General features: G+C 44.7%; 1 protein-coding gene across 7 annotated transcripts in view; it reads left to right on the plus strand.

Moving 5' to 3' along the window:
* LOC107217344 overlaps nt 1–12,301 on the plus strand; it is a 163,811-nt gene that overhangs the window by 95,222 nt on the left and 56,288 nt on the right. For all 7 annotated transcript variants that reach the window (XM_046741666.1, XM_046741667.1, XM_046741671.1 and 4 more), the window contains exon 4: nt 3,275–3,385. In XM_046741666.1, coding sequence (XP_046597622.1) covers nt 3,275–3,385 — 111 coding nt within the window. The remainder of the gene's footprint in view (nt 1–3,274; nt 3,386–12,301) is intronic.

The following is a 12,301-nucleotide window of genomic DNA, read 5'->3' on the forward strand; positions in this document are numbered from 1 at the left end:
CCTGATATATTTTTTTAAAAACCAGTAAAAAAAAAAAAATCGTCAATAACAACAAACTGATTTCGAACCTACGATTAAGGGAGATTCGAAGACCGTTCTTGTATAGCTCTCTGAAATATAAGTACATGTGCTAATTCCCGCCATCAGACGTGTGTACGCATCAAGATTCAAGGATAAGCAATCGACGTCTCGATCTCAGAACGTAATACGGTCCTAAGGATCATAATTATTCAGCCGTCGATGACGACGATTCGTCGTCGAAACTGCATAACGGTTAATTCTTTCCGGTAGCTCTGTCGCCCGGAAGAACACCGTCTGTAATTATCCGAATCCCTGAAGCGCGGGTCCATGTCTCGTTTTTTTTTTTTTTTTGGTACGGCAGAACAACCATTTGTTACAGTCAATTATTTTCCGTGTGAATTTTTATACTGTAGAGAATTTCGTCGCGGCTTGTCGGCTCGCAGCTTGTCGTTAACCGATTTCAATTAATAATATATTGTAATTCTCACGGTGTTTATTAAAGACAGAATAATTCATCCGAGAACACGGAGAAAAAATATCGGTTTGATCAAATAAATCAGCGAAAAATGAGAAATTAAATTGCTGCGACTGAATAGAAAATATTTCAGTTGTTTAAACTAATTAATTTATTTTTACGATTTTATGAGAAGGTAATTTATGTAGTTGATACAACCGATTCATTCGCTTTTTATGAAATATATTCAATCCTCTGCACTGATATTTTTTTTTTTTTTCCAACCTGCAGAAATATCGCGAATTTTTTTTTGCGGTTCAACCGAACTCGCAAGATCTTCACGATCAGCTTTCGAAAATCGTTTGAAACTTGTCAACTTGTATATTACAGTCCAACTTTAAGACCACTGTGTCATCGCACCTAGTATTGATTTTGTCAAAATTTTGCGACAGTTGTATAATGCGTAATAACCACACGAGACTCTGTGTTGATTTGAACTTTGGTCGACTGGCAGTTGTGTTCAGCGGATGGAAATTCGGATGGAGAACGTTGCTGGCGTCAAAGTCGCGTCAAAGAGCTTTGTTTGATGCCGGTTGAGGAAATTACATAGCTTAACATCGCTCCATCCATCGCTCACGCTTTAATTGCCGTAGGAATATGAAGGTACACTTTACCTACACATATATACATACACGGTCTTATGTAAACCGTACACATTTCATGCACAAATACGTATATAATGCAAAGCGTTCTCTCTTTGGCGTTATTTGATCGTCAACCGGAACGCTTTGCGAAATACGGTGATAAAATCCTTGCGAACGTGGAAGAGGCAAAATAAACGCAAATTCCGTCATCGCGGCGCTAATACAGATCCAGGAAAAAAAAGACAGGCAAAATGGGTTCGAAAGCTCGTGGCTTAATTCAAAACCCTCACCGCGGTTATAATATACATTTTTCCCAAAAGAGTGCGCAAAATTCGATTTTGAATACAAAATATTACATTTAATAACATCACAAGAAAAGACAGTTCTATTTAATTCCCATACTAGTGCGGGAATGTGATACTTTTCACCCTCATTCGGGTGTACAAAATAGAATTTTGCGCACTCAGTTAGGAAAAATGGCAATGGATACGCAATCAGCTATTCCGCGCAGTACTTCATCCCATAATTTATCACGCTTTAATACTTTGACACATGCAAAATTCCTGCATGTAAGAAATGGCGAACATCGAAATTTCTTTATTCGGTACGCGATGCCGAAGATCTCGGTTACGATAACCCACCACGGAACTAGCCGCCTGCGGTTTCCGCACTATCTGGAATATTTACGGGCCAGTTTTGGCTGGAATAGTGAACCGAGGCTAACGATTTGACCGTTAAGTATCGGGTGCTATCCATTAGCTCGTGTTGAGGAGAGGCTTTGCCACGACCGTGTGGAGCGAATTCGTATGCTCGGACACGTAGTCGCGATTTATTCCCCACTCTCTCTCTCTTCTCTCTCTCTCTCTTCCTTGGACTATCCGTCTCGCTTTCTCTCTATTGTTTGTTGCAAATCTCCCGCGGGATACGGAAGGGTTCCGCTTCCGGCCGCGCCGTGCCGCTGAAGCAAGAATGGGGGAAAAGGGCTTGAAACTAATTAGCATACGGACGACCGACGCCGTTTAGCCCAAGTGGTGAGTCCTCCGAATTTTCCCCCGCGTCAAATAGCCAACGGGCCTTCTTCGTTATCCCAAATTTTCACTCGAGTCACCCTAACTCTCCCCATTCCGCTTCTTCTCGCATATTTTATAACCACTCGTATCACCGTCTCTTCGCGAGCTAAAATACGAGCGCAAGCTTGCAAGCTTTAATTTCAAAATGAGTTTATTTCTCACTGTGTTACGCAGGCATAGGTACATATGTACGTATATTGTATGCTCCTTCGAGAATAATCGATTCGGTATCTCGTACATCGACATTTTCGTGTAAATCGATATTACCGCGGGGAAATTTCGACTTTCAGCCTCTGTTTGCTCCCGCTAGTCGCCCTTAGTTCGTTCGGCTCTGCATAAACCTTGCCCAAACAAGGGAACGGTAACCAGTTATAGGATTCTGCCAAATCCGCTATCACCGCTGGTACAAATGCATGTAACTCGCCTAAGCAAACGGGACAATTAGAAATGCGGTTGGGAGTGTAATTTGCTTGATATTGGTTTACTGTAAGCACACAGAAGCGTTCGAACAAAGCTCGATTTGCCAAGTCGCATTCCGTATCGTATTATTCCAGTTCTTCGAAAGGGAAATTCGATATTGAATGTATGTAGATAATTTTTCGTTACTCGACGAGTTCCTTCCGCGCATTAGCGATTAGCAAACCGTCGATTCTCTTCCTTCAAAGGAAAATTTCGGATTCTCTATTTAGACGGAAAACATATTCACTCATTCTTCCTTCGACCCTTTTAGTTATTCATTATTGCAGCTGGGATCTCAGGCCTGCGTTCAAGTTGAATTTGCTGAACTGTTATAAATGATCAAAGGTTCTGCAGATACCCTTTAAATGTTCCATAACACAATTAACGAGATGAAAACCCTGCGGTGCAAAGAGGATCGATTGAAACGAACCCTAACTTACGTCTTGAAACGTTCGGTTGAGATGGCTATGAATATATATTTTAAATATCCCCGTCAATTGACGGTCCGAATTCCTCAGCTTATTTCAGAAATAAAAGATGCTGAAAGTTTAATCGACTCGAGTGAACGAAAGCTTTTTCGATTTCTCTGGGAAAATCATCGAATAACGGTATTATTAATCTTTCAGGAAAGCCTCGAAGAGCGTGTCCAAGAATTGGAACGAACTCTGCAGGCTGAACGAGCAGCAGCCCAACGTGACCGCGCCACAATTACGAGGCTTCAACGCCAAATCAACAAGGTGAGTGAATCTCCCTTAGCCGTTTCAGTTATTTCACACGACATTCGCGTCGATTGTTCGACATTTGTCGCGGACGGTTCGTTTCGCACAGTTTTCAACAGCGAATGCGACTTGGGTCGGTGATAAAATGGGGGGGGGGGGGGGGGGTGAAAAATTAATAAAAATGGCAGAAAATAAAAGGATGGGGTTGAAAACATGAGAAAGGTAATAAATTAAAAAAAAAAAAAATCCTCTGAATTATCGCCGTTCGGCGTTTGGCGTCGTGTGTATGCAAGCTTTTTCGGGTCGCCACGTTATCGGGTAGCGAAGTGACCGCCGAGCTCGTAAACCAACACACGACCGCCCCGATCGCGTAATCACGGTTCTCCTGTTTCGAGCGATTTATATGCATTATGTCACCCTGCCTCTCGCTGCTTTGCCTTCTAATACCAGAAAACCGACCAGGCCCAACAGTCCTGCCCTGCCCCGTTGCTCGGTGATTTATTTAACTTCGCGTCCGCTATCCTGTTCAGATTATCTAGCATGCCCCGGGTTTCTTGCTTGCACGCATTCTTTTACCCTGCTGCCACTGTGGCTGCAGCGCAACGTTCTTCATGGCGCTTGTTCGCCAGCCACGATTCATTCCGATATATCACTCACCGGCAAATTTTCGTCTCACGTGCCGACCAACGATAGTTTTCCTCCCACCCTAATTGAATTGCGAAAATTATACGGATCTGCGGAGAAATACTCCTTAAAAACAAAAAAAAGAAAAAAAAAAAACATTACAGATACGAAGGTTTCAACGCGCCGAATTTATATCTGCTTTACCATTTTTTGCTGTCACGTATATATTGGATGATGTGATTTTTTTTTTGTTTACCGTGTTATCAGCAGATTTTTGTTCGTGAATTCGCTGTAAAACTCCAATCAATGGTACGAAAAGACAGAAAACTACAAGATGACTGGAATCGTACTAGTAGACAGATTTTCTGACGATTTTATAATGTGCAAACTTTTTAACTGTATACATTTTTTTTTTTTTTTCTTACAAATATTCCTCCCGTCATTAATGTTTGATTAAAATTTACAAGTAATCATAGCCTTTTATAAGAAAGAAACATCACATGAAAATTATACGTGGTACATATTTTTTATTACTATATTTCGATTCAAGAGCATCGAATCTGTTTATAATCGCACATAGTAATAAGAAGGAGAGACAAAGAAGGGTTTTTGTTTGCAGACCAGTCTTACCAACGCATGGAAAACTTTGCACTTTTAATATGTGGTTTGTAAAAATTGCGAACAAGTTCTGAAACACTTTGGACTTTCGTTTAACATTCTGTGCTTCAATGGTAAAGCTCACAGCGTATTTTTTTGCTTTAATTCTTAGTACACTATCATCTTTCAGCGCTTTGTAGACTTTTAGAGTAAAAATATCGGCGAATATTCCTATACCGATGACATCGACGTTCCGGATTGATAGAAAAGTTCCGCGATCGTGAATTCATTATTTACGACAGAAAGCTCAATTGCGCACGCTAAACGCGATCTAAAACGGCATTGTTCGTTACGATGTTAATTTATCTCCCGCATATATACGTAGGATTGCATACGAGGTGCACGCGCAGAGTCATAAATATCATCGTAAAGCTGAGGGGTTTCGGGGAGGCGTTGAAACCGGTTGCAGCGATAGCCGATAAGCGACGCTAAAGACTCGGCGAGACTGTCTCGGCTTGGAAACGATATTCGCCGATAGTTTAGAGTTTCGAATACACCGCCATGCATGCGGCAAGGCCCGCCGATCTAACGAGCCTTAATGCACCTCGCGTAATGGAGCATGTGTAGGTATTTAGAGCCGGCAAGCGTGTCGGGCGCGATTGCGGACGAAGGGAATCTGCGGTATGGACACGTATACACGTACGTGCTTCGGGGTAATTTGCAAGTGTCCGAGATTAAACGGCGGCGTCTCATTCTCGTAGAAACGGCGACGTCGCCGGCTTACCGTGGAATTGGCAGGCACTTATGATACTTTTCAGACCGAACGGGTGATTGAACATCGCGAAAAACTCGAAGATTCCACTGTCATTAGGTATATTATATACGTCGGTCCTTCGGATGACGCGTCGTCGACGTCGCTATTCATTTTTAGACCCATACTTAGCACTGATTCGTACGCGAGTTTTTTTTTTTTTTCTTTTTTTTTTTTACTGATCATTTTGCACGGAGTTCATTGTCCCTTCTTGCCAATGCGGGGAGAATCATTGGCGTAAATTAAGATTTACACTTTAATTTGCGGGACGGGGTTGGGATTCCGAATTTGGAAATTTTCCAAAGCGTCAAATTCCGCGTTTTTTTCGTGACGAAACTTAAGGTGAAGAAATCAAACTGAAACGTCAAAGTTTCAAATAGTCTAAAACCCGGTGATTAAAGTTCAGAAAGGGAAAAATTTCGAAAGGGTATAACTCCGACAAGTCAAAGTTCCGAAAGTGCGAAGATTTTCAGTTCGGTGAATTCCTGGCGTGGAGAAGTTTCACCAGTTTGAGCTTTCTTGTTTTGGATTTTCCATATGTTATATTTACGTTGGGACTCCCGGTCACTCTGATTTTCGTTGTAGCTGTTATCAGAAAGTCTAGTTTTTAACGATACCTGTTTTACTCAATTTTTCTAGTTACTGAAACAAATGAAATTTTTCTCAGTGTAGGTATACACATAGGCATGTAGGTGCGTACATGCGGGCCGCGGGGATTCCTTGCATCCCCTGTTTTCGTAACCCTCCCCGCTCTGCGGCTGTTCTTTGGGAGAGTGAATTTGAGGAGGCAGGCGAATCGCTAGACTGTTTCCTTATGGCTGGCTTACGTTCCCGGAGAACACTAGCAAGGAAAGGCGTATCTGTGCCCCGCACGCTCGGCTGCGTAAGCAATGCTTATACGTGGGTAAAACGGTTAAGATGACGTTCGTTGTGTTGTGACGTGCGGTGGATTGTTGGCTGAAGTAAAGGGCAGAGAGAGAGTGAAGTATGAAGAGGGATAATACAGGCCTGTTTTTGACGTCGAGACCCTCCCATTTGCAAGCCTATAAAATATTACGACGAAAACAGCCACGTTTGCGCGGCTTTGGGGGAGGAGGAGAAAAACGGAGGGCGAGGGGAGAACGGAATAAAATATATATACTCGCTTAGTAATATCCGGCGATTTATACCTCGGACCGAATCGCGTTTTGGTGCCGCGTAGTCGAAACGGTTATACTTTCGCAAGCTCTCGACCTACGATCAAATTTTTAGGACGACTAGCTGGTAGTAACGGCCTCCGATTTGCGGATTATAATTTCACACCAGTCACGGTCGGTGGTGTGACAATGAAAAAGTTCCTATTTTTACGACTGGTTCGTCAATCTTGCCAATTCATTTATCTGTTTCTACGCCGTTGCTTTTTCTCATCGCTTTGCCGTCAAACGGTTATGAATGTTGCGGCGAGAAAAAACGTCCCTTTGAACGATCGGGAACTTGAGCGGGGCGAACGATTAACTGGAAAATGAAATTCCACTCCCGCGCAATTTTGAAGTTCAGCAACCTTTTATACCGCTGCCTAACTGTCGGTTGCACCCCGTTTTCTTCGTTCCCGGCTTTAAATCAGTTTCGAACAAGTCGGCTTCAGCAAACATCGCTCGCCTGTGGAATATTATAACCCTGGTACACGGGGTGTAAACCGAAAGAGAATTATAAGTACGAAAGCTTAGCCGGAATAAAGCTACGTCGTTCGCTCGCCGCCCCAACCGAGCGAAAATTACGTCCATGAAAATTTTAATTCCTCTTTGCGCAGTTCCCTTTTCCGTCTTCTAACATCGGGGGAAAATCTTTGCATTGGCTGAGGATTTTTTTTTTTCTCTTTTATCTGGCTTAAGGGTGGAGAGGGATTAATATTTTCAATTAGAAACGAAGCCCAATGAATCTAGCCGTCCTCCCTTTGCAGGAAAATCTTCTTCGAACTACAGCGATGATCGCCGCACGTTTTCCCGCGTAGCAAACCGAAATTAAATTCGGTGGGTAATAGACGAAAGGTCCATTTAACTAGAGTCAGAGGTCCCGGTTCCGTCCCCTCGTCCTCTGAAGCCGGGGTGCTTTCCTCCCCCTCTGTCGTCCCACCCCCGTCCACAATTCTCGCAGAGTTCCATTTCGCAGGGCTCATATTCATTACACATAATAGGCCATTTTCAGCGTAGAAGCACTTTCGACCCCGTTAGCCTTCACCCGACGAATGACAGTCGAGCAAGGAGTGTTTAAATCATCTTCCTCGCTGAGACGACGGGGTTGTGATGGAATTATTCCTCCCCGTTGGAGAGGTCTCTGTGTTCGGTTCCCGGTTAAAGACACGACGCTGCGACGCCAGGACTTGTCTGGTTTCGACTCAGTCCTCTCGCCGTACGAACGTTGAAGAACATCCTTTTTATCCCGTTGCCGGAAGGAGATCCGCGAGGATGCGGAATTGAATAAAACGAGACGGAGAATATTGAGGAAAATAACGCGTGTGACACAGCCTTGACTTCGTTGACGCGACGTTAAATGGGACGCGAAAACGTCGACGGTGAAACCAACGACCCGCACTCGCTTCGCCTCTCCGTCGTAGGTACCTACGAAATTTCCTCCACGTTCACCAGGAGCCATCACACGCACGCGCTTGAACATTGAACAGGGTTGCGAGCGGCCGGAATATGCGGACTCTACTTGCCCCCGCCCACAAAGGAACTCGGTTAATTCCCGGAGGATTGTCAACTGCCCCGTATCCAGGTAATCTTATTAGTGAAACAGGGGTTACAGATCCTCGACAACGTGCTTCAGACACCGACGGAAATCTTCCGAGGAACGAGATCAAGCGCTTTCAGAGATGCCCGACTCGGCATACGAGAAGCTTCGGTGAATGTGGACAATTTTTTTTTTTTTGCCTCTTTCACGGTGTGCGTATCAGCGTTCACAAAGGCGACGAGGAAAGAGGTCTATATAAAAAAAAAAAACTCTGTGTTTCGAGTCAAGTCTATCGAAATTCCGGAGGGTGAGGAAACGGGCAAACATTGCAATAAACGGAGCTTTCGTGGCGGTGCTTTTTCTTATTTACCAAGTTGTTGTACGTATAATCTCTGCGTGGCTAGCTTCTCGGCTTATTCCGGCTTCCCGTTTTCATCTAACAATAAGGGAATATCCGTAGTCACGTTTTTCTTCGTACCGACTGTTTCAGACGTCGTTCTGCAACGGGAATTGCATCCTGTTTTCTCGGTTATTTTGCTTCATTGCGTCCTTTACTGTTATTTCAAAATTCTAGATTTCCTTTACGGCCAGACCTTGCAGCACGAAATGCGATACGCTTTTAAAAGATGCGGAAACTGGATATCCGTGATAACCGAACCGCACTTCTGACCCGACTCACGACTGACACGCGGTCTTGAATCCCGACCCTCGGTTTGATCCTGATTAAATTTCAATTATACCGATCTTCGGGATCCGGTCAACCGTGCGACAAGATTTCTACGATCAAACGTCCCGATATCCAGTCGCCTGTTTCTCGGATCGCGCTATCAGGTTTAACGACCTGTACTCCAGACACTCGTTGCGGTGATAAACTTTCACGATAAAGCTTAAGTTGTACCCGTTAAAGCACCGCTATGCCGGCTTCTTTTTCCATTACCAGGGCAAAACTGCACTTTTCTCGGCTTGCATACACAATAACGTCGGTACCGCTACATTCCAGCGGAATCGATGTTGTTCAAAGCTCAGCGGTTGATGCTCGGACGAAGCTTGGATAACAACGCTTTGGATACACAACTAGACACTGTCGCATAAAGGAAGAGAAGAATAAGTTGATCTGTTGAGGAGGCTGTAATCTCGGCAAACAAGATAAACTCACCCTTCTTACACGAACTTAAGCGATAACCATCATCGACCCGATTCCCCCGAGAGCAGAAAGAAGTTGAGGTCGAAGTCCCGCTCTCGTGTAAAAGAAAAACTGAACGTTCGTCCAGGAGGACATGCACCCTGGTAGGAACAGAATTTACACGGTGATTCGACTCGATGCAGTCTTTAGAGAAGCTCGATACAGGCACTCGCCATTACCACATCGATTACTCGAAAACCAAAGCAGTAAAGCTGCCTCTTGGAAAAGCTGACGGGAAAGTGAACGCTGCGAGTCAGGATAGTCAATTTCCTCGGCACAGATGCACTGATCGTAAGCTCACAGTCAGGATAGATTCAACATTTTGCGGATAGGAAATTAACGCGAAAACTAAAATTAAACTCAATCAAACTCTAAGGAGGATGAAACAGATGCATCGCTAAAGGGGCTAACGCCCATTCAGGGCCGAGTGCTGCTCTCGGATCTTCAGACTCGTCGAACAATTATATGAAGAGACTGTTATGCCCATACCGGGAGAAATTCCCTCCGCATAGTTCGACCTGGCCGTAAAGTTCGTGCGGTTAGGTATCAGAAACGCCCTTCGCATCCCAGAGTAGGAGGTCTGTTGCTTCCATTATCCTGACCGAAGCACTGAGAGAGGCTCTTCTCTCGTCGCCAATAGAACCCAATTGACGAGCTTGCAGGCACGCTGACCGCTCGTAAGACGATAAGAACTTGCCGAAGGTTTCAAAAGGTTTACAACTGCTAAATATCAGTTTCGTCATTCGCGAACGACAAGTTGTCTGTACTTGAACGATATTTCGCGTAAAATTCAGCCGACTTTGTGGCGCCGAAACCCCGTGGACATGACAACATAACATCGCGCCATTGGCGGAACGTTTTACAGCGAGATTTATTTTGTTTTTTTCATCGGAAGCAGAGGACAATCGTATAACCGTGTCAGCGAATACACTCGTCCAAATGGCAGGGTCATAAACGGCGCCTTGGTGTCTCGCCAATATCTACTGCACCTTCTCCGATTTATGGTGTGCATGGTGCTCGTCCAAGGCGACAGCCAAATCCAAGGTCCCGGTCTACACGTTATCGCGCCAAATGTCTGATAAATTTTCAACCCTGAAATTGCGGTTTCAAGAACGACAACCACCGGAGGGATGTAAACCTCATACTTCTTACTCTCATATACGCGAGTTTGTAAAGCGGAAATTAACGCGGATTTTGCGGGCTGCCAGAACGAACTTTACTCACTTAGTTATCACCGAAGTTGCCCTCACAGTGTGCCGTTAACCGTGTACTTTAATCTCGCACGTGTATATACAAGGCGACGGTGAACGTGTGTTCGGGAGTAAAATAGATCTGGAAAATCTTATGAACCAAGAACATCTTCAAGGCACATACATCGTCGCTTTGTTTCACGGCATTTGCATCGAAGAAACGTTTTCGAAACTGTAAACGGAAACTTTTGATTTCATAAACTTGTAGAATAATCAGGGAAATTAAATAAATTGCGAATGATAGTGAGAATCATGTTCTGCACAGCTCAGCTCGCGCAGGCCAACTCGGCGTTCGTTACTTTGCACGCAAAACCGTGAGGTAATTACGACTTCCTGCCGGGCGAGGGGTAGAACCACGATTTCTGGCCACGTTCCTTCCGAGGTCGCGAGACCGGACGTTACTCCGCGCATCGCGTTTCCGGCTGGGGGTGTAACGCGTATATATGTATATACATACACGTACCGTGATATATACCTACCTTGGCCAAAGCGGGGCGGGGATGAGGGTAATATAATTTGCATGACTCACTGGCAACGAAGATGAAGTCCCATGTAAATTTGGCCCTTGGGCTGGGCGTGGCCTGGCTGCGGTCCCTTTGAATATTTCCACCGACTCCATCCCCTTTCCAAAAAAAAAAAAAATGAATAAACAAATAAATAAAAACATCATCCGTAAGTGGCTGATAGACTCAAACTCGTGCAGGTTCCAGTTGGTCACTCAATTACTACTCTCGACTGGAAATTTCATGCAGTATTGCGGTACGAAGGTAACCAAGGATCTCGCGTCTATCCGTCCGTCTCTGTCCGTCCGTTCAATGCATCGCGTTTTCTACGGAACCTCTCAAGGGATGAAGGAAGGACGGAAGGAATGACTGACGAGCATCTCGCACAAGCAGCTTCGGGTTAATTCCGCAAGACTCGCCCACTGTGATACCCGGGACAAATTACTCTAGCATGGAAATGGTCCTTGCTTGGGCTACATCATCCGCAATTTGGACAGTCCCAAAAAGTTTCTTGTTCTCCGCATTTCGAGCCCGGGATGAAGCTCTGGAAGGAAAGAGGACGAAGATTGGGGAAAAAAGGTAATTCCTTTCGCATTCGAAATATCCCCAGAAAGTGGCGTGAAAGTGACATTTGGACCAGCAGCTTGTGTACCGAAATTATGATAATGGATTTTCCTCTGAGGCTCATCCCGCCTTAAGCTCGTTACTGCGAAGGCCCACGGTTATAACGTCTGAATTATTCATCTGTGGAAGAATTATCATCGTCATCATTTCTATGTGCATATATTTTTTCTCCTTTACGGTCACACTCGAGAGCAGGAAAAGCTCTCAACCTGCTGGGTAGGCACGCGGAATTTCGCGGTGCCAAAGAAGTTCTGATATTTGAAACGACTTGTAGACCGGCATAATTCGAGGACGAGCTTTAAGGCATCGGCCGAGGCTTCCGCAATCGGTGTTACCCTTGCAATTTCTCCGTCCAGTGAAGCGTGGTCCTCTGATTCGAGCTTTCGAATTCAGCTCGGCATAAACCACAAGCGTGCGGGGGATTTCTGGGGGGAGGAAAACTTTACGAAGTACATCGTGGCGTGAAATTTTAATCCACTCGACGCGCCTCTCGCTTTTCTTCCTTTCCTCCTTTCCTCGTCCTCTTACCTTTGCCCGGCTCTTTTCACCCTCTCTTCATCGCCCCTTCTTTGAGAGGGATGGATAAAAAGTTGCGAACCAGGAAACAAAAAATATTAGCACGATTACTGCGAA

The sequence above is a fragment of the Neodiprion lecontei genome, chromosome 5 (genome assembly GCF_021901455.1).
Source record: "Neodiprion lecontei isolate iyNeoLeco1 chromosome 5, iyNeoLeco1.1, whole genome shotgun sequence".
NCBI classification, from domain to species: domain Eukaryota; kingdom Metazoa; phylum Arthropoda; class Insecta; order Hymenoptera; family Diprionidae; genus Neodiprion; species Neodiprion lecontei.